A 22,937-nucleotide genomic window follows, 5' to 3' on the forward strand; every position below is an offset into this window, starting at 1 on the left:
CCACACATCTACACTAATCCCACTTCATTCTCCCCACATTCCCATCAATTCCCCCCAGATTCTACCCCTCACCTACACCCTAAGGGTAATTTACAGTGGCCGTTTAACTACCAGTCCTGGTGTAATAATAATGTCATAAGGGGAGGAAATCCCTTGTCCTTCCTGAGCAGACCTGTATGTGACTCCTGACCCACCAACGTGGTTGCATCGTCATTGCCCACTGAGGGAGACACTCCGTCCGGGGACAGTTACAATGGGCAGTGAGTTATTTCCAGCACAGACATGGTGACAAGAGCATAGCTTCGTTAAAGGGTGTCCCAGTCCCTCTCATTCTCATGCTCTCTCTCTCTCTCTCTCTCTCTCTCTCTCTCTCTTTTCCTCCCCATTCTCTCCTGCTTTCTCTTCTTCCTCCCCTCTTCCCCCTCCCCTTCTACATCCTCCCTCTCCTCCCCCTCTCTCCTACACCCATTCTCTCTCCCTCTCCTCTCTCTCCCTCCCTCCCTCTCTCTCCCTCTCTCTCTCTCTCTCTCTTCACCCCTCCTCCCTCTCCCCCTCTCTCACCTCCCTCCCTCCCTCCCACCCTCTGTGGTTTCCCTACAGCTCTGTGTGACATGCACCCGATGAGAGCCCTCTTTCTTATCCCGAGGAACCCACCGCCACGGCTGAAGTCCAAGAAGTGGTGAGTATCGCCGGCCGGGCGGGCTGCCCAATGATTGGTGAGATTGCTGGGATCTCTTGGCAGACCAGACCTTGCCCCGACAACGTTCACCCACCTCGGCTCCAGGTACCTCAACCTTAGCCTGGTGTTCTCCAGAGGATGCCAGCCTGGGATTGCACCAGGGGAGAGACGAGTTCACACCTCCCACCCTCACTGACGTGAAGGAGTGTTCTGATGTCCTCTTGAATGCCTTGGCTCTGATTTTGATGTTACATCTCCAGGGTAATCCAGGCGATCTTACTGAAACAGAGAAGATGCTGAGAGGATGACAGGGTAGACGTTAAGAGGTCTCCACTAGTGGGAGAGTCACGAACAAGGAGATGTAGTTAGGGAGCAGTCATTGCAAACTGAAGTGTGAAGGAATTTCTTGTGTGTAGAGAACACAGAACATTACAACACAGTACAGGCCCTTCGGCCCACAATGTTGTGCCGACATTTTATCCTGCTCTAAGATCTATCTAACCCTTCTCTCCCACATAGCCCTCCATTTCTCTATCATTCATGTGACTATCTAAGAGTCTCTTAAAAGTCCCTAATGTATCTGCCCCCACAACCTCTGCCGGCAGTGCGTTCCACACACCCACCACTCTCTGTGTAAAAAAACTTACCCCTGACATCCCCCCTTATACCTTCCTCCAATCCCCTTAAAATTATGTCCCCTCACGTTAGCCATTGTCACCCTGGGAAAAAGTCTCTGACTGTCCACTCGATCTATGCCTCTTACCATCTTGTACACCTCTATCAGGTCACCTCACATCTCCGGAGTTCTCTGCCCCAGGAGGTTGTGGACTCTGGATCATTTAACATAAAAGTTAATACATGTTTGGAATTGAGGGCTAAGGGGAACTGGCACAGAAGAGGCCTGGGGCAGATCACCCACCATCATATTGAATGGTGGGGCAGGCTTGAGGGGCTGAGTGGTCTCTCCTGCTCCTATTTTCTTATGATCTTATCTCTGATTGCCCTAGCCTCTTTCCCCACCATACCCTCTGTCATCTAAGAGACGAAATTTTCTCTCTGTCCTCACCGTCCAACCTATTAACCCAGGGGTCACCAGGAATGTGGAGTTAAGATTACAATCTGACCGGTCACGATTGTAACAAATGCCAGGACAGACCTGGGGGACCAAGTGGCCTACTCCTGCTTCTGACCCCTATGTTCATGTGTGTTCATCATGTTGAGTTGGTTGATGAGATTATCTTTTGACTGTGAAGATGCTCCTCCTGCCCCCTCTCAGTGGAATAGATTCATAGAGTCATACAGCACAGAAACAGGCCCTTCGGCCCAACTCGTCCATGCTGACCAAGTGTACTAACCTAGCTAGTCCTATTTGCCTGCATTTGGCCCACATCCCTCTAAACCACTCCAATCCAAGTGTCATTCAAATGCTGTTATTGTACCTGCCTCAACTTGTCCAATAGACGCACAACCCTCTGCATGAAGAAGTTGCCCCTCAGGTCCATTTTAAATCTTTAACTTCACACCTTAAACCTACGCCCTCACTTTTAATTCCCCTTCCCTTGGAAAGAGACTGTGTGCATTCATCCTATCTATGCCCCTCATGATGTTATACACCTCTGTAAGGTCATCCCTCAGTCTCCTGCGCTCCAAGGAATAAAGTCCTAGCCTGTCCAACCTCTCCCTATAGCTCAGGTCCTCTAGTCCTGGTAACATCCTCGTAAATCTCCTCTGCACTCTTTCCAGCTTAATGACATTTTTCCTATAACAGGCGACCAAACCTGAGCACAATACTCCAAGTGCGGCCTCACCAATGTCCTGTACAACTGCAACAGAACATCCCAACTCTTGTAATCAATGCCCTGACTGATGAAGGCCAGCGTGCCAAACGCCTTCTTCACCACCCTGTCCACCTGTGTTACCACTTCCTTGGCTGTAATGTTTGAAACATTAGTAAGGAATCACTTTGGAGAAATAAATGGGACTGAAAGTCAATAAATCCCCAGGAGCTGGTGATCTGCAGCCCAGGATTTTGGAAGAGATGGCATCAGAGAAAGTAGATGCCCTCTTTGTCATCTTCCAAAATTCTGGAGGTTCCAGAATGCTTCCCAAAGAGTGGAGGGTTGCAAATGTACCCCCAATGTTTGAGAATGGAGGTGGAGAGTAAACAGGGACCTCAAGCACAGTTAGCCTGACATCAGTGGTGGGGAACATGCTGGGGTCTATTACTGAGGAAGTGGTAACAGGCAATTTAGGAAGTCCCTGTAGGATTGGGGAGTCGGCATGGATTTATGAAGGAGAGGTTGTGATTGATAAGTCTGTCAGAGCTTGAAGGTGAAGAATAGTTGAGAGTGAATGAGTTGATGTGTCTTTGGGCATTGATAACCGGTTTCACTCAAGAGTTAGAACATAGAATACTACAGCACAGTACAGGCCCTTCGGCCCACAATGTTGTGCTGACGTTTTACCCTGCTCTAAGATCTATCTAACCCTTCCCTCCCACATAGCCCTCCATTTCTCTATTATTCACGTGTCTGGAGTTAGAGCAATATACTGTGTGGACATTCCCCTGGGAATGGGGTCGGATGAACAACTTGTTTCTGTGCTGGACACTTGGGAGGTATCTGAGTATGAAGGAGGATCCAGTGGAGGTGGAGGTTTGTCGATGTCACTGCACACCCGTTCTACAGAGGTGTGGGGTGGTGGTCTGGGCTGGGACCTGTGGATCAGCGATGGGGATCTCCCCACCCCTATCCAGACTTACATGGACCTTGTCGCTCACTCCGTCCACAGGTCCAAGAAGTTTGTGTCCTTCATCGAGGGGTGCCTGGTGAAGAACCACAGCCAGAGGCCAGCCACCGACCAGCTGCTGAAACACCCCTTCATCCGAGACCAGCCCAACGAGAGGCAGGTTCGCATCCAGCTGAAGGATCACATCGACAGGACGAAGAAGCGGAGGGGTGAGAAAGGTACGTGAGTTGGAGGCGCGGAAGTCCCTGGGGAGGGGTGGGGAGGCGGAGTGTCCGAGGCATTGGGGCCCTGACCAGTAACCCAGGTCCCTCAGTGGCTCCAACCTCTGGTTGTCCAAACACTCCCTGTCCCTACTCCCACATTCCATCTCCATGTCCCGAACTCTGCTCCCCGTGTCCCACCTCGCTGTCCGTCCTGTCCACTGGTGACCCACACCGCACACCGTCCCAGACCGGCTCCAGCCAGGCCTCAGCCTTAAACCCCCTCCATCTCCCTAATCCCCTCCATCTTCCTCGTCCCCCCTCCATCATCGTCACCCCCCTCATCTCCCTCGTCCCCTCCATCTTCCTCATCCCCCCTCCATCATCCTCACCCCCCTCATCTCCCTCGTCCCCTCCATCTTCCTCGTCCCCCCTCCATCATCCTCACCCCCCTCATCACCCTCGCCCCACTCTATCTCCCTCGTCCCCCTCCATCTCCCTCACCCCCCTCCACCACCCTTGCCCCACTCCATCTCCGTCATCCACTAGACCTCCCTCGCCCCTCCACCTCCCTCCATCCTCACGCCGTCTATCCTCGATCCCTCCATCCCTCACCCTCTCCAGCACCATCACCCCCTCTTTCCCCCTCACGCCCTCCACCTCCCTCACCTCTCTGTGGCCTCACTGTTCCTTCTCCCTGAGATGACACTCAAACTCACGTCCCCGAGCTCCCCGCACTCCTCCATTCCTGAAGAGACCACTGGCGCCTCAGTGTTAGACCCTGACGAAGACTCCTTGGAGAGCTCTGCCGTGTTAAAGGCTGTAGATGAAGCTGCTTCTGATACAAGCTCTGATGATGCACGACTTTCCTGATCCCTCAGATGAGACGGAGTACGAGTACAGCGGGAGCGAGGAAGAGGAGGATGAAGGAGACGTTGGGGAACCAAGGTAATGGGGGCAATAGGTGGGCAAATGGGAGCAGGGGGCAGGTAGCAGCCTGTGGTACTTTGACCTGAGTTTGGAATCGTAGAGTTTTACAGCATGGAAACAAGCCCTTTGGCCCAATGTCTGTGCTCACCAAGTTGCTGGCCTGAGCTGGTCCCATTTGCAGAGTTATAGGGTCAGCAGCTCCCCGAATCCGTGCCGACCACCAACCACCCACTTACACCCATTCCATACCGATCCCATTTCATTCTCCCCCCCATTCCCATCGGCTCCCCCCAGATCCTACCACCCACTCACACACCGGGGACAATTTACAGCGGCCAATTAACCCACCCGCTCGCGCGCCTTCGGGATGTGGGAGGAAACCAGACCACCCGGGGGAGGGGAACCCATGCGGGTACGGGGAGAAACGTGCAAACTTCCACACAGAGACAGCACCTGAGGTCAGGATCGAACCCGGGTCTCCGGTGCCGTGAGGTAGCAGCTGTATGCACTGCGACACTGTTCTTCCCGGAGGAGTAGGAAGCATGTGATGCCCTAAAGGCATTGACTCAGAAGGTAGTGGGTTCAGGATCAGAATCCAGTTTATTATCACTGAGGCAGATGACGGGAAGTGTGTTGTTTTGTGGCAGCCGTACAGTGCAAGACATGACATTCTCTCTCTGTCGTGCAGTCTCTTGCACTCTCTCTCTTGTGCTCTCTCTCGCACTCACTTTTTCTCTCTCTATCTCTCTGTCTCTCTCTCAGCGTTAAAGCAGATCCCACTGGAAGCACACGACACAGAGATAGCTTCTTTGACCCCAGATCCAGCATTTCACTTGCCGTTCCACAAGGAACACAGTTCATCTGCTCATCGTCACACTGATATTTATGGGAGTTTGTAAAGTTCAGTACCAACAACTCTCAAGAAACTTGATAACATGCAAGAGAAACCAGATTGGCGTCCCACCCCCCACCTCCCGAAACACTCCCTCCCTCCACCACCGGCGCACAGTGGCTGCAGTGTGCACCCTCTACAAAGCTCTTGTACTTACTCACCACAGCTAATCAGAACCTCTAACCCTCTCCGCCAAGGACAAGGGCAGCAGGTGTGGGGAACACCACCACCTGCAGGCTCCCCTCCAAGTCCCACACCACCCTGACTTGGAAATATCTCATTGTTCCTTCACCGTCACTGGGTCCAAGTCCTGCAACTCCCTCCCCAACAGCACCATGGGAGCACCTTCACCAGAAGGACTGCAGTGGTTCAGGAAGTCAGCTCAGCCCCACCTGGGGAGTACAAGGTAAATGGCAGGATTCTGGGCAGTGTAGAGGAGCAGAGTGATCTGGGGGTTCATATCCACAGATCACTGAAAGTTGCCACACAGGTGGATAGGGTAGTTAAGAAAGCTTATGGGATGTTAGCTTTCATAAGTTGTGGGATCGAGTTTAAGAGCTGCGAGGTAATGATGCAGCTTTACAAAACTCTGGTTAGACCACACTTAGAGTACTGTGTCCAGTTCTGGTCACCTCATTATAGGAAGGATGTGGAAGCTTTAGAGAGGCTGCAGAGGAGATTTACCAGGATGCTGCGTGGATTAGAGAGTATGGATTATGAGGAGAGACTAAAGGAGCGAGGGCTGTTCTCTTTGGAGAGAAGGAGGATGAGGGGAGACATGATAGAGGTGTACAAAATATTAAGAGGAATAGATAGAGTGGACAGCCAGCGCCTCTTTCCCAGGGTACCAATGCTCAATACAAGAGGGCATGGCTTTAAGGTAATGGGTGGGAAGTTCAAGGGAGATATCAGAGGAAGGTTTTTCACCCAGAGAGTGGTTGGTGCATGGAATGCGCTGCTTGGGGCGGTGGTGGAGGCAGGTACGTTGGTCAAGTTCAAGAGATTGTTAGAGAAGCATATGGAGGAATTTAAAATAGGGGGATATGTGGGAGGAAGGGGTTAGATAGTCTTAGGCGAGGTTTAAAGGTTGGCACAACATGGTGGGCCGAAGGGCCTGTATTAGAAACATAGAAAAACTACAGCACAATTCAGGCCCTTCGGCCCACAAAGCTGTGCCGAACATGTTCCTACCCTAGAAGTTACGAGGTTTACCCATAGCCCTCTATTTTACTCAGCTCCATGTACCTATCCAACAGTCTCTTGAAAGACCCTATCATATCCGCCTCCACCACCGTTGCCGGCAGCCCATTCCCCGCGCTCACCACTCTCTGAGTAAAAAACTTACCCCTGACATCTCCTCTATACCTACTCCCCAGCACCTTAAACCTGTGTTCTCTTGTGGCCACCATTTCAGCCCTGGGGAAAAGCCTCTGACTATCCACCCGATCAATGCCTCTCATCATCTTATACACCTCTATCAGGTCCCCCCTCATCCTCCGTCTCTCCAAGGAGAAAAGGTCAAGTTTCCTCAACCTGCTTTCATAAGGCATGCTCCGCATTCCAGGCAGCATCCTTGTAAATCTCCTCTGCACCCTTTCTATGGCTTCCACATCTTTCCTGTAGTGAGGTGACCAGAACTGAGCACAGTACTCCAAGTGGGGTCTGACCAGGGACCTATATAGCTGCAACAATACCTCTCGACTCCTAAATTCAATTCCCCGATTGATGAAAGACAATACACCATATGCCTTCTTTGTGCTGTATTGTTCTCCAGGGAATTTAGGGATAGGCAATAAATGCTGGCCTTGTAGTAATCCCAAAAACAAATTTCTAAAAAAGTGCTTGCTGTGATTCCTGGCCTATTCTGGCGAAAGTTGCCCAGCCTGGCCTGGTAACTAACCTCCCCCACCGCCGCCTACCGCCCTGGTAAGTCTGCTGGGTCAGAGAGGGCCACTGGTAGTGAGTGAATCAATCCTTCTGAAAGCATAGAAAGCATCCTATCTGGATCCATCACGGCTGGGTACAGCAACTGCTCTGCCCGGGACCGCAAGAAACTGCAGGGAGTTGTGGACACAGTCCAACACATCCCAGCCTCCCCTCCACTGACTCCGTCTACACTCAGGAAAGCAGCTAACATAATCAAAGACCCCTCCCAACCGGACATTCTCTCTTCACCCCCCCCCCCCATTAGGCAGAAGATACAAAAGCCTGAGAGCAGGTACCACCAGCTTCTATCCCGCTGTTATAAGACCTCTCATGACCTAAAAGATGAGCTCTTAATCTCCCAATCTACCTCGTCATGATCCTTGGACCTCATTGTCTGCCTGCACTGCACTTTCTCTGTCACTTTATTCTGCATTATTTTTCTTTTGTACTTATGTATGGAATGATCTGTCTGGATGGCACGCAAACAAAGACTTTTCACTACCTCAGTATACAAGATAAGATTTCTTTATTAGTCACATGTACATCGAAACACACAGAGAAATGCATCTTTTGCGTAGAGTGTTCTGGGGGCAGCCTGCAAGTGTCGCCACGTTTCCGGCGCCAACATAGCATGTCCATAACTTCCTAACCCGTACGTCTTTGGAACGTGGGAGGAAACCGGAGCACCCGGAGGAAACCCACGCGAACACGGGGAGAACGTACAAACCCCTCACGGACAGCGGCCGGAATTGAACCCGGGTATATGAGACAGTAATTTAAAAATTACCAATTAATGACCTTTTACCAATTTCCCTAATTAATGACCAATTACCTTGCTGTACACGTATGGAATGCTCTGGATGCCACACACACGCAAAGATTTTCCGTGTACTTGGGTATGAGACAATAACCCAACGTCTCTTCACCTCCCCGGCGACCGACAGCTCCATTGTGAACCTGCCCGGTGAGTCCACCCTGCGGCGGGACTTCTTACGGCTGCAGCTGGCCAACAAGGAGCGCTCGGAGGCCCTGCGGCGACAGCAGCAGCAGGAGCAGCAGCGGGAGAACGAGGAGCACAAGAGGCAGCTGCTCGCCGAGCGCCAGAAGCGGATCGAGGAGCAGAGGGAGCAGCGGCGGCGGCTGGAAGAGGTAAGTGTGGGGGTGGTGGGCGGCGGGACCTGGTGGCTCCCCGCTGGGACCCTGCACGGGGCCTGGGATTGGGAGCTGGCGGTCGGTGTCAGTCCCCACGCACAGCTGGAATCCACAGTTCACACATCTGCCCTCGCAGATCCTCGTATTTATGAGGTCATTTGGCCCATCAGTTCCCTGCAAGCTCATGTCAAAACCCCATTTCCAAATCCATTCCCACCACACCCCCATCAACTCCCCCCAGATACTACCCCTGGCCCACAAACTGGGGGGGTGCAACTTACAGCGGCCGATTAACCCACCGACCCCGCACGTCATTGGGGGGTGGGAAGGAACCGGAGCACCCGGGGAAACCCATGCAGCCACAGGGAGAACGTGCAAACTCCACACAGACAGCGGCAGAAGTTGGGATCGAACCCAGGTCTCTGGCACAGTTAGACAGCAACACTGCTGTACCACTGTGCTGCCCTTGAACGTAGACCACTACAGCACAGTACAGGCCCTTCGGCCCACAATGTTGTGCCGACATTTTATCCCGCTCTAAGATCTATCTAACCCTTCCCTCCCACATCGCCCCCCCAATCCTCTATCATTCATGTGTCTATCTAAGAGTCTCTTAAATGTCCCTAATGTATCTGCCCCCACAACCTCTGCTGGCAGTGTGTTCCACGCACCCACCACTCTCTGTGTAAAAAAACTTACCCCCGACATCCCCCTTAAGTCCCCGAGTTCCTGACGGAATATTCCCCAGGCTGCTTTGTGAGGCGAGGGATGAGATTGCTGAACCGTTGCTTACGATCTTTGAGTCCTCGTCGGGGATGGTACCGGAGGATTGGAGGGTGGCGAATGTTGTCCCCTTGTTCAAGAAAGGTAGTAGGGATAGTCCAGGGAATTACAGACCAGTGAGCCTTACGTCTGTGGTGGGTAAGCTGTTGGAAAGGATTCTAAGAGATAGGATCTATGAGCATTTAGAGAATCATGGACTGATTAGGGACAGCCAGCATGGCTTCGTGAAGGGAAGATCTTGCCTCACAAGCCTGATAGCGTTCTTTGAGGAGGTGACCAGGAAGATTGATGAGGGTAGTGCGGTGGATGTGGTCTATATGGATTTTAGTAAGGTGTTTGACAAGGTTCCGCATGGTAGGCTTCTTCAGAAGGTCAGAGGCCAAGGGATCCAGGGAGGCTTGGCCGTGTGGATTCAGAATTGGCTTGCCTGTTGAAAGCAGAGGGTTGTGGTGGAGGGAGTGCATTCGGATTGGAGGGCTGTGACTAGTGGTGTCCCACAGGGAGCGGTTCTGGGACCTCTACTTTTTGTGATATTTATTAATGACTTAGATGAGGGGGTGGAAGGCTGGGTTAGCAAGTTTGCAGATGACACAAAGATCGGCGGTGTTGTGGATAGTGTGGAGGGCTGTCGAAGCTTGCAGAGGGATATTGCTAGGATGCAGAGCTGGGCGGACAAGTGGCAGATGGAGTTCAATCCGGAGAAGTGTGAGGTGGTACACTTTGGAAGGACAAACTCCAAGGCGGAGTACAAGGTAAATGGCAGGATTCTGGGCAGTGTGGAGGAGCAGAGGGATCTGGGGGTTCATATCCACAGATCACTGAAAGTTGCCTCACAGGTGGATAGGGTAGTTAAGAAAGCTTATGGGACGTTAGCTTTCATAAGTCGTGGGATCGAGTTTAAGAGCCGCGAAGTACTGTTGCAGCTTTACAAAACTCTGGTTAGACCACACTTAGAGTACTGTGTCCAGTTCTGGTCGCCTCATTATAGGAAGGATGTGGAGGCGTTGGAGAGGGTGCAGAGGAGATTTACCAGGATGCTGCGTGGATTAGAGAGTATGGATTATGAGGAGAGACTAAAGGAGCGAGGGCTGTTCTCATTGGAGAGAAGGAGGATGAGGGGAGACATGATAGAGGTGTACAAAATATTAAGAGGAATAGATAGAGTGGACAGCCAGCGCCTCTTTCCCAGGGCACCAATGCTCAATACAAGAGGGCATGGCTTTAAGGTAATGGGTGGGAAGTTCAAGGGAGACGTCAGAGGGAGGTTTTTCACCCAGAGAGTGGTTGGTGCATGGAATGTGCTGCCTGGGGTGGTGGTGGAGGCTGATATGTTGGTCAAGTTCAAGAGATTGTTAAATAAGCATATGGAGGAATTTAAGATAGAGGGATATGTGGGAGGAAGGGGTTAGATAGTCTTAGGAGTGGTTTGAAGGTTGGCACAACACTGTGGGCCGAAGGGTCTGTATTGTGCTGTATTGTTCTGTGGTTCTATGGTTCTATACCTTTCTCCAGTCACCTTAAAATTATCTCCCCTCGTGTGAGCCATTGTCGCCCTGGGAACAGTCTCAGACTGAGAAGACTCAGCAAATTATCTGGTGGTTATCACGCTGCTTTGTGGGATCTTTGTGTGCCCAATTCAGCTGCCTTGCTTTTCTACACTAGTGACCACCTGCCCCACTGATGTGACGGGCTGTGACATCTCCTGAGATCGAGGGCGCCATTGAAATGCAGCTCCCTTAAGCTCTCCTTCAGGATGAGGCGATCCAATCCCTCAATCCTACCAGTAAGGTTGTTGCTCGATCTTACCCTCCCTACCACCTCTTGGCCTCAGTTCCATCTCCCTCATTTCCCCTCACACACAGCTTGGAAGTTTCCAGTCGGTCGCTCTGCTCAGCAGCAGTTTGTCAATGGAATCTGTCTCACGATGCACGAGGCAGTCCAGCCCATCAAGGCCGTGCTAGCTCTATGAAAGAATATGTCAGCGCCCCCTGCCCTTGGATCTCCCCCACAGTCCTGAGAGTTTCTCCTTGCAAAGCCTTGCCCCAGTTCCCATCGAATGTTTCTCTGCCCTCTCCGGCAGCTTGTCCCAGATTACAGCAACCTGCCGTTTCTAAACAGAAATTAAAAATTCTTATCTGGTTGTTTCGCTGAATTTGTTCATCCTCCATGCCCCTGGTCTCTGACCGCGCCCCACCACTGGACATGGGTTGTCCTGACTCTCTCTGCCCAAACCCTTCACCATTTTGACCACCTCCCTACCGAATATTCGCATTTCCCCCAACTTTCTCTTGGTGTTAGCCTTCTCCGTGGGGCAGTAGGACCCCCTCTGCTCCATCTCCTTCGCCTTGCCATAACTCCTCGACGGTGGGCTTAAGAATGGGTCACAATAAGTGGTGCAGTGCGAGGGCGGGCCATAAATGTGGAAGCAGAGAGTTGTGGACACAGCCCAGTCCATCACGAAAACCAACCTCTCATCACACCTGTACATATGTGTGCTTGTGCATATGACAATCAGTTTGACTTTGACTGACTCCGTCTACACTTCTGGCTGCCTCAGGAAAGCAGCCAGCATAATCAAGGACCCCTCCCACCCTGGACATTCTCTCTTCTCCCACCTCTCATTGGGCAGAGGATACAAAAGCCTGAGAACATGTACCACGGGGTTCAAGGACAGCTTCTATCCTGCTGTTATAAGACTATTCTACAATAAAGATGTGAATATCGTCGGACTTCTTGTACAATAAAGGCAACCTCTTGACCTCACAATCTACCTCATTATGACCTTGCACCTTATTGTCTGCCTACACTGCACTTTCTCTGTAGCTGTAACACTTTATTCTGCATTTTGTATTTGCTTTTCCCTTGTACTACCTCGAAGTACTGATGTTTTGAAATGATCTGTCTAGATGGCATGCAAAACAAAGTTTCTCACTGTACCTCGGTACATGTGACAATAATAAACCAATGGAGACTTTGTTTCTTCACAGTGCGGAGCTTTGGTAAAGTTCGGAGAGTTTGCTCTGCCCCGGTATCCTGGAACTGGCATCCATTCTGGGTTTGAGCCTGGTGGAAGGTGGACCCACTGCCTGGACGTGGGGCGGACAGGTGTGGGCCTCTTGGGGAGTTGTCTCTGCTGCCCTATTGAGGTAGCCCAGCTGCTGACAGAGGCTTGTGGCTCCTTCCCCTGGAACCATTCTCGGGCGAGAGGACCTCTGGCTGACCAACAGGCCGTTCGGTCTGTCTCTTCAGTGCTGCTGTTTGATCTTTGCCCAGTCCAAACCAGAATACCCTTCGCAAGTGGGATGCTCAGCAGGTCAGGCAGCAGCTGTGGAGAGAGGAACATGGTCATGACCTTCCACCAACCTTGGCTAATTGGTAAATCGGTTTATTGTTGTCACATGTACCGAGGTACAGTGAAAAACTTTGTTTTGCGTGCCATCCATACAGATCATTTCATCACATCAGTGCATTGAGATAGTACAAGGGAAAACAATAACAGAATGCAGAATAAAGTGTTACAGTGACAGAGAAAGTGCAGTGCAGGTAGACAGTAAGGTGCAAGGTCATAATGAGGTAGATTGTGAGGTCAAGAGTTCATCTTATCGTTGCTAAACTCTAATGATTAGGGTTGTGCAGGTTGGTTCAAGAGTGAAGCCCACAGATAATTGCTGGAATAAGATAGTATTTCTTTATTAGTCACATGTACATCGAAACACACAGTGAAATGCATCTTTTGCGTAGAGTGTCCTGGGGGCAGCCCGCAAGTGTCACCACGCTTCCGGCGTCAACATAGCATGCCCACAACTTGCTAACTCGCACATCTTTAGAATGTGGGAGGAAACCGAAGCACCCAGAGGAAACCCACACAGTCACAGGGAGAACATACAAACTCCTTACAGACAGTGGTGGGAATTGAACGCGGGTCGCTGGCGCTGGAATAGCGTTACACTAACCGCTGCACTACCGTGCCTGCACAGGAGATGCACAGAGTTGTTTTTCAGAGGGAAGTGGGTGGATGGGACTGTGGGGAGGGATCAGCCCACCATTTCCCCCATGTTCCCCTCTCCGGTACCCGCTCACTCACTCTGTGTTTCCCTTCCCGGTGTCCCAGCAACAAAGAAGAGAGCGGGAATTCCGGAAGCAGCAGGAACGGGAGCAGAGGCGGCGTTACGAGGAGATGGAGAGGTTGCAGAGGGAGGAGGAGAGGCGCAAGGCAGAGAGGGAGCAGGTGAGTGACAGGGTCCATACCTCTCCCATCCATGGACCTCTCCAAACTTCTCTTAAACATTACAATTGAACCTTCAACCACCACTTCTGCTGGCAGCTCGTTCCACACTCGCACCACCCTCTGAGTGAAGAAGATCCCCCTCAGCTTCCCCTTGAATATTTCACCTTTCGCCCTAAACCTATGTTCTCAAGGTAGTCTTGAGACAAAGGATTGACCATGACAGTGAGTGGTAGAGCAACCTGGAGGGACTGTCTAACTGTTGCCTGGTGTGGGGTATACAGACCCACAGTGACGTGTGACTCAGGAATAACCTCGCTAATTCAGCGGGCAGGTTGGAGATGAACACTAAATGTTGGCCCACATCCAAGGAATGTGCTGTTTGATGGCATGTGTGTTAAGCTGATTAAAGTGTTTGCAGTGATCATAGGATCGGTCAGGGTGGATCTGAACCCTTGGTGTTCTGTCCCAGAGCAGTTCAGGACCAGAGAGCAGGAGGTTAAAATTTTGCGATAAATCCAGACAGGTGTAAACCAACAGAGCAGTTGTGGGAGTTTGCTGCCAGGGGAGGTGGTGGAAGCAGATACAACGGCAAGGTTTCAGACACTTAGACACGTGAACATAGAACATAGCAATACACACAAAGCGCTGGAGGAACTCAGCGGGTCAGGCAGCATCCATGGAGGGAAATAAACAGTCAATGTTTTGGGCTGAGACCCTTCATCAGGATCCTGTGGCTCTCTTCCCCCGCATTGATGAGCTACCCATCTCCTCTCCTCCCCTCCCCCATCCTTTATTCCATGGTCCACTGCCCTCTCCTACAGGACTCCTTCTTCTTCAGCCCTTTGCCTCTTCAACCTATCGCCTCTCAGCTTCTTACATCTTCTCCCCACTCCCCCACCCACTACCGTCCCCCCACCTCATCTGGACTCACCTGTCCCCTGCCAGCCTGTGCTCCTCCCCCTCCCCCCACCTCCTTATTCTGGCTTCTGCCCTCTTCCTTTCCAGTCCTGATGAAGGGTCTCGGCCCGAAACGTCGACTTGTTTATTCCCCTCCACGGATGCTGCCTGACCTGCTGAGTTCCTCCAGCATGTTGTGTGTGTTGTTCCAGATTCCAGCATCTGCAGAATTTCTGTGTCTCCACGATCAATCTAACCCTTCCCTCCTACACAGCCCATAACCCTCCATTTTTCTTACATCCATGTGCCTATATAAGAGTCTTTAAACCTCCCTGTTGTATCAGCCTCTACCACCATCCCCAGCAGTGCGTTCCAGGCACCCACCGCTCTCTGTGTGTAAAAAACCTACCTCTGACATCTCCCCTAAACTTTCCTCCTCTGACCTTAAACTGATGTCCTCTGGTATTGGCCATTGCTGCCTTGGGGAAAAGGTGCTGGCCATTCCGTCTGTGCAGAATTTGAACAGGCAGGGAATGAAGCAATGTAGACCTTGTGGAGGCAGACGGGATCAGTTATATCGATATCCGGTCAGCACAGACGTAGTGGGACGAAGGGCCTGTTCCTGTGCTCTACTGTTCCATGTTCCATGAGAGATTTTCCAGGTACTTTCTCATCATCCTTAAATCTGTGTCCAGTGCATTCATTTTAATAGATAAGTTAGTCACATCGAAACACACAGTGAAATACATATTTTCTGGGGGCAGCCCACAAGTGTCGCCACGCTTCCGGTACCAACATAGCACGCCCACAACTTCCTAACCCGTACATGTTTGGAATGTGGGAGGAAACCGAAGCACCCGGAGGAAACCCACGCAGACACGGGGAGAACGTACAAACTCCTTACAGACAGCGGCGGGAATTGAAGCTGGCGCTGTGAAGCGTTACGCTAACCGCTACACCACCGTGCATGCCCATAACAGATGATGTGCTTTGATCGCGGAGAGATGAGTTGCTGGTCTGGGACACTGTTGGGGAAAATGAGAACTGGTATTGGTATTGGTTTATTATTGTCACATGTACCGAGGTACAGTGAAAAACTTGTCTTGCAAACTGATCGTACACATTGATTCATTACACAGTGCGTTGAGGTAGTACAGGGTAAAACAATAACAGAATGCAGAGTAAAGTGTTACAGTTAAAGAGAAAATGCAGCGCAGGCAGACAATAAGGTGCAAGGCCATAACAAGGTAGATTGTGAGATCAAGAATCCATTTTACGTACCAGGGGACTGTTCAATAGTCTCACAACAGTGAGACAGAAGCTGTCCTTGAGCCTGGTGGTACATGCTTTCCGGCTTTTGTATCTTAAACTGGCCTCTCTGCTGGTGATTCCCACAGACTGACAGCTCTTTCCAGGAGTTGGGGGAGGATTAAACTCTCTCATGAGCAGGAGTCCAGTCTGCACTTGCTCCCCGTCAGTGAATTCCAGCAGCCCATTTCCCACACCCCTCTCACCCACCACTCCCTATCTAGTGATGCCAAAGTTTGGGATGGTTAGTGATTCGAATGGTTGGAACAAGAGGGCATAATTTTAAGATCATAGGCGAGAGATCTAAAAGGGACATCAGGGGCAGCTTCTTCATGCAAAGAGTGGTGTGTATTTGGAATAAACTGCCAGAAATAAGATTTAAGATTTTAAGATATCTTTATTAGTCACATTGAAACACACAGTGAAATGCATCTTTTGCGTAGAGTGTTCTGGGTGCAGCCCGCAAGTGTTGCCACCCTTCTGGCACCAACACAGCATGTCCACAACTTCCTAACCCGTACATCTTTGGAATGTGGGAGGAAACCGGAGCACCCGGAGGAAACCCACACAGACACGGGGAGAACGTACAAACTCCTTACAGACAGCGGCTGGAATTGAACCCGGGTTGCTAGCGCTGTAAAGCATTACGCTAACTGCTTCTTTGAGGCGGGCACATCAGCAACATTTAAAAGCCATCGAGATAAGTCCATGGATAGGAGAGGTTTAGACGGCTGCCGGCAGATGGGATCAGCTCGCTGGGCAGCACAGTTGGCATGAACGAGTTGGGCTGAAGGGCCTGTTTCCATGCTGTATGTCTCTAGGACTCTATGACTATGAATCCAGAAACGGCTCTGGCTAAATTCCTTTCCCTCCTTAAAATGGAGGGATATGTGGGGAGAAGGGTTTAGATAGTTTTTAGGCGAGGTTTAAGGGGCTTGTATTGTGCTGTACTTTCTATGATTCTATGATATTCCCACTGCAGATGGAGGCTGGGACAGAGAGTAGAATGGAAATTGATGGGAGTCATTGTCCGTGCTGGCCTTGCTGGTATCCTGGGAATGAAGCAGCATTGGAGGAATCATCCTGCCTGTTGTTCCCAGGAGATTATCAATGACTTGGACCCGGGTGTATCGGGCTTAAGTTCTAAATTGGCAGATGACAGGAAACTTGAAGGCATTGGGAACTCTGAGGAGGTCAGGGATACACCAAGGACATATCAAGGTGAAGTGGGTGTCAGGAAAGCAGTTGAATTCAATGATGGGAAGTTGAATTGTTGCATTTCAGTAGGTAGAGCAGGGAAAGGTAATGTAAACTCAAGGGCACCATTCTAAAAGGGGTAAAAGGGAGATCTGGGGTATATGTATAGAGGCCATTGAAAGTTGCTGGGCAGGTTGAGAAAGTTATTAAAAAAAAGATCCATCTGTTCTGTAATTACAATGAAGAATGGTTGGGAGTGTGTGTGCGCGCATCTGTGTGTGCACATGTCTGTGTGTGTGTGTGTGTGTGTGTGTGTGTGTGTGTGTGTGTGTGTGTGTGTGTGTGTGTGTGTGTGCGCGCGCGCACGCGCCTGTGCCCTGACGGGTTATGTTGGTGTTTGACCAGGGGCCGTTACCTGCAGCCTGAACACCAGGTTCCCCTGTCGAGGTGAAGCGGACTTGATTTCAGAGTTTCTCGGTTCTTGGTGTTCCCTGTCCTTTGCTCCTTTGTTTCTGAATCATTCCTGTTTTCTCTTTATGCCTGTCACTCGCTCTCTCTCGCTCTCTCTCCCGATGCCCACAGGAGTACATAAGGCGACAGTTAGAGGAGGAACAGAGGCAGTTAGAGATCCTGCAGCACCAGCTTCTGCAGGAGCAGGCACTCCTACTGGTAAATGTACCCAGCTCGTCCGGCCGGCACGGAGCCCACCCTCTCCCCTCCCCTGATCCCCCGCCTCCGCACCCTCCCCCTCCACGACCTCCTCTCCCCTCCTCCCCACCCCACCCACCCCCACCCCCCTCTTCCCCACCCCACCCACACCCCACCCCCACCCCACCCACCCCCACCCCCCTCCTCCCCACCCCACCCACCCCCATCCCCCCCATCCCCACCCCACCCACCCCCACCCCCCTCTTCCCCACCCCACCCACCCCCATCCCCCTCCTCCCCACCCCACCCACCCCCCTCCTCCCCACCCCCATCCCCCTCCTCCCCACCCCACCCACCCCCATCCCCCCCATCCCCACCCCACCCACCCCCCTCCTCCCCACCACACCCACCCCCACCCCACCCACCCCCATCCCCCCATCCCCACCCCACCCACCCCCACCCCCCTCCTCCCCACCACACCCACCCCCATCCCCCTCCTCCTCACCACACCCACCCCCATCCCCATCCTCCTCCTCCCCACCTTGCTCCCCACCCTCCACCCATCCCCCACCTCCCCACCACACCCACCCCCATCCCCCTCCTCCTCACCACACCCACCCCCATCCCCATCCTCCTCCTCCCCACCTTGCTCCCCACCCTCCACCCATCCCCCACCTCCCCACCCCACCCATCACCAGCCTCTGCCCCTGTGTGTCATTCAAACGTTGTGCAATGTGTGTTGCGTATTTCCCGAAACTCCCCGACGATCCGTCACTGAACCCGCTGGCTTTTTTTTCCAGAGCTTTGGGATGGAAGTTCTGGGAAGTGCTGATGTTACTGTGTTACTCCCATTCCCCCGTGTTGGGATCACATTGTTTTAGGTCACTGGTTTGAGCAGGTTGGACCAGAAGTATTGAAGGTGACTCCTTTCCTTCTCACTCTTCATTGCTTTTCCTCCCATTCTAACCTGTGCTACCCCTGCCCCGGGAGTGTGTGACGGAACAGTGTCGGGGGAGCTTCACTCTGTGCCTGACCCTGGGAGTGTGTGATGGGACGGTGTAGAGGAAACTGTCGCTTGGGGAATTTGCTTTTGAGCCATAAATTTAAAAATTTAATTTAATAATCATAATTTAATAACAGACGTAGATCGTCTGTTTTTCCCCACGGATGCTGCCTGACCTGCTGAGCTCCTCCAGCATCTTGTTGTTTTTCATCTAGATTCCGGCATCTGCAGTCCTTTGTTTCTCATTTTAATAATTGTATTTAATTCTGCAAAGTGAGGACTGAAACCAAAGGGTAGGTATCCAGTCCTCTGAGGAACTTGCTGAGAGTCAGGGGGTAATTGAGGAAGCGGTGGAAGTGGGTGAACAACCAGAGTGACTTGACTTCTGCCAGGCTTCGGTATTCGGCACTGGAGCTGCTGAGGACGACCAGTGTGGGTTTCATGGAGATGGAACTTTACCTCCAGGTGTGGGCAGCCTGATTCCCCACCCCCAGCCTCACCTCGCCATGCGCACCTCAATGAGAAACCCTCAGCCTCCTCTGACCTCAACCTTTGCCTGTTGATCCAACTCTACAGTGAGTGAAGTCTGGCTCCACCACCAGGGTGTACCATTCCCTGCATGAGCTTCTTCCCACCCCAGCCCAGCCCAGTGACCTCCCAACCCTTGAATTCTATAAATCCTCATTCACATTCCTTCCACATCACTTCCTTCCCAATGCTGTCAACCTGCTCCAATCCTGTTGTATCCCAAAACTCTGTCCTCGTCTCCTGTGATACCACTCCTTCCTCCCAATAACACAGCCGGGAAACAGGCCCTTCAGCCCAACTGGTCCATGCTGACCAAGATTCCCATCTAAGCTCATCCAGTTTGCCCATGTTTGGCCCGTATCCCTCTAAACCTTCCCAATCCATGTACCTGTCCAAGTGTCTTTTAAATGTTGTCATTGTACCCACCTCTACCACTTCCTCTGGCAGCTTGTTCTATGTACGCACCGCTCTCTGTGTGAAGAACCTGCTCCTCAGGTCCCCTTTAAATCTTCCCCCTCTCACCTTAAGCCTAAGCCCTCTAGTTCTTGATTCCCATTCCCGAGGTGCCACCACAGTCTTCCACACACGCCCTGAAACCTTCCTGACCCTTGCTCCATCTCTCTCCAGTTTCCAAGCCCATTTCCCCGTGGTCTTTGACCAGGCCAGATTGTGCCACCTTGTGGTAGGCACTCCTGCTCCATGTTAGAGGGTCCCAGGTTCAATTCCCACTCCAGTAATTTCCAAAACGGAGCCCAACCTAGGACTGCAGCATTTTCCAACAATCTCCACTCCATACCAGAGGGTGTGTCAGGGACCCCCACCTGCCTCTCTGGGAGAAAGGTGTCAGGGCATGGAAGGATTGTGGGCCGTCAGGTGAGCTGGGAAGACCCACCTCGGGCTTCGCAGATCTCCTTCATTCCTCAGGCAACAGGGGCTTGAAGACCCTGTTGCCCAGTTCAATGTATTCAGTGCCTGTTCTCCAAGACAATGCAACTTAATGAAACAGTGCTGAAGTTTGACAACACTCAGTCTGAAAGAAAAAGAAATTTGAACACAAATTACCTCAAAATGTGGGGGCAAAGTCCGTGGCTTTTTTGTTAACCAGTTATTCTTGGAGTTCAGGAGATCTGGTTTGATACTGGATGGGATACCTCACCCACAGGGAATTCTCCATTGGGTGAATGGGACTGCAACATCCAATATTTCCTGGTTCTGTTGAAAATCATGAATCAGAATCAAAATCAGGTTTATTATCTGATGTGAAATTTGTTGTTTTGTGGCAGCAGTACAGTGCAAGACATAAAATTACCATAAATTACAAAAATAAATAAATAGAGCAAAAAAAAATAAGGAGGCAGTGTTCATGGGTTCATGGACCGTTCAGAAATCTGACGGCGGAGGGGAAGAGGCTGTTCCTGAATCGTTGAGTGTGGGTCTTCAGGCTCCTGTACCTCCTCCCCGATGGTAGTAACGAGAAGAGGGCATGTCCTGGGTGGGGAGGGTCCTCAGTGACGGACGCTGCCTTCTTGAGGCGTCGCCTCTTGAAGACGCCCTCGATGGCGGGGATGGTTGGGGAGGGGCTGGTGTTACTGAAGGTGTAACCCCCCCCCCTCCTCTCGTGTTTGGCCAGGAGTATAAGCGGAAGCAGCTGGAGGAACAGCGGCAGGCAGAACGTTTGCAGAGGCAGCTGCAGCAGGAGCGTGCCTACCTGGTGTCTCTGCAACAGCAGCAGCTGGACTCCAGGACAGGAGAGAAGAAGCCCCTCTACCACTACAAGGACAACCTCAACGTCAACGAGAAGCCGGCCTGGGCTAAAGAGGTACGCGCTGCGGGGTCTGATACCGAGCCGAAAGCCCACTGCCCCAGGCTCTGTGTGGGCAGTGGACTGTGACGGGTGTGGGGCGCACAGTCTCGTCTCAAGGTCAAAGTCATGTGCACAAGCCCATGTGTGCACAGGTGCAGTGAGGAACTTACTTGCAGCTGCATCACGGGCACATTGAGTCATATGAGGAGCATTCACAAGAAAAACATCAATTAAATATAAATGAAACACAATTTTTACAAGAAAGAACATGATTTGAACAAAAAAACTGTCCATCTCAGTGCAGAGTGGTCATAGTGTAGTGATTGATCCTGAGCGGAGATTCCATGCAGTGGTGGGGTCTGATGGCTGCAGTCAAAGGCTGTTTGTCTATGTGAACAAAAGGACTGTGTGGTATACTGATAGTTACCCACACAGGACGGCATCCTCCTCGATTCTGGAGCACTTTACAGTGGCCCTAAAGTGATTACATCCTCATATCACCTTTATACCCAGACTCTCGCCTCCCCCATCTTCTCCCCCAAACTTACTCTCTCCCATCCTGTTACATTCCCTCTCTCCTCCTCCTCCCTCTCCTCCTCTGACCTCTCTTCAACTCACATCTCTATCACTTCTCTCCTACCCTCTTTCCCTCGCTGTCTGCTCTTTCTTGCTCTTTCTCAATCCCTTCCCCCTCCCCTATCTCCCCCACTCTCTCCCCTCCGCTCTCCTGACCCCAATATCTCCTCTCTCTCCCCGCCACCTCATGCCTCTTTCTCCCTGTCTCTCTCTCCACCCATCTCCTCTTTCATCTTTTTCTCTCCCCTTCACTGTCAACTCTCCTCTCCCAGCTCCCCTGAGCTTATCTCCTGGACACCCTCACCCACTCCGTGACCATCTCCCCCTCTCTTCCCCACTCTCCTATGCTCGGTCGCTTCTCCCTCTCTCTCCTCTCTCTTTCTCATCCCTCGATCCACTCCCCTCCCTGTTTAGAGTCACAAAGTTGTACAGCACAGGGAAAGGCCCTTCGGCCCTCCTTCTTCATGCTAACCCTTTTGCCCATCTGCACTGCTCCCATGTGCCCGCATTGGGCCATGTTTCATCCTGTGTTGTGTCAAGTACTGAGCGCAGGAGTGGCCCCCTCCCTGCCTTTCCCTCTTTTGAGCCCAGAAGTAGCTGCTCACTCCACCAGTGATTCAAGAAAGGTGCCTTCCTGGTCGGTGTGGCACTCCATCTGCTGAATTACTCTGGCCGCTGTGTGTTGGTTGGAACCGGCGGTGTGTTGGCAACGTCCAACTACCCTGGCCATCCTGTCTTGGGGACAGAAATCAGCAGACTTCCTTCGTGCCCATGTTCCCCAAGCTCTAGCGGGAGTGTGCGCTGCCCACGTGTTTGAATAGCCCGTGAGCACCACCGTTCAGCCATCCAGGTGGTGGGCTGGGAAGGAAGTGGCCTGCTCAACCTTGAGAGCCTTCATGATAGGACAGAAGGTGAGGAAGGATCATCCAATGGTGATGATGTCATCCTGTTGCATCGTAATTGGTATTGGTATTGGTTTATTACTGTCACTTATACAGGTCAGTTCATTACACAGTGCAGTTACATTGAGTTAGTACAGAGTGCACTGAGGTAGTACAGGTAAAAATAATAACAGTAGAGAGTAAAGTGTCACAGCTACAGAGAAAGTGCAGTGCAATAAGGTGCAAGGTCACAACAAGGTAGATCGTGAGGTGGTGAGACCAGTGGGTTTCATGTTGGGTGTTGATTTGGCAAATCTGATTGGAAAGTTGTATCACATGACTTATGTCACTCAACATGCCCATTCCCACAGGCGCCCGCCTTCCCACACTGATCAGAGAGCAAACCAACCCTCCCTTTTCTGATTGGATGACTCACACCTGTCAATCAAACAACTTACACCCATTCCCTCCAACAAGTAAACAGGGATTCACTGAGATTTATTGGCAAAGGTTTTTCCAATGATTTTTCCCCCAGGGTTGTTCACAGCTGCTCCCCA

General features: G+C 51.6%; 1 protein-coding gene across 3 annotated transcripts in view; it reads left to right on the forward strand.

Moving 5' to 3' along the window:
• Window positions 1-22,937, forward strand: part of LOC127572142 (traf2 and NCK-interacting protein kinase-like) — a 105,107-nt gene that overhangs the window by 15,238 nt on the left and 66,932 nt on the right. For all 3 annotated transcript variants that reach the window (XM_052019092.1, XM_052019094.1, XM_052019093.1), the window contains exons 6-12: window positions 601-679; window positions 3,470-3,645; window positions 4,509-4,575; window positions 8,320-8,524; window positions 13,422-13,538; window positions 17,523-17,609; window positions 20,750-20,938. In XM_052019092.1, coding sequence (XP_051875052.1) covers window positions 601-679; window positions 3,470-3,645; window positions 4,509-4,575; window positions 8,320-8,524; window positions 13,422-13,538; window positions 17,523-17,609; window positions 20,750-20,938 — 920 coding nt within the window. The remainder of the gene's footprint in view (window positions 1-600; window positions 680-3,469; window positions 3,646-4,508; window positions 4,576-8,319; window positions 8,525-13,421; window positions 13,539-17,522; window positions 17,610-20,749; window positions 20,939-22,937) is intronic.

Source organism: Pristis pectinata, chromosome 6 (assembly GCF_009764475.1).
Source record: "Pristis pectinata isolate sPriPec2 chromosome 6, sPriPec2.1.pri, whole genome shotgun sequence".
Classification (NCBI taxonomy): Eukaryota; Metazoa; Chordata; class Chondrichthyes; order Rhinopristiformes; family Pristidae; genus Pristis; species Pristis pectinata.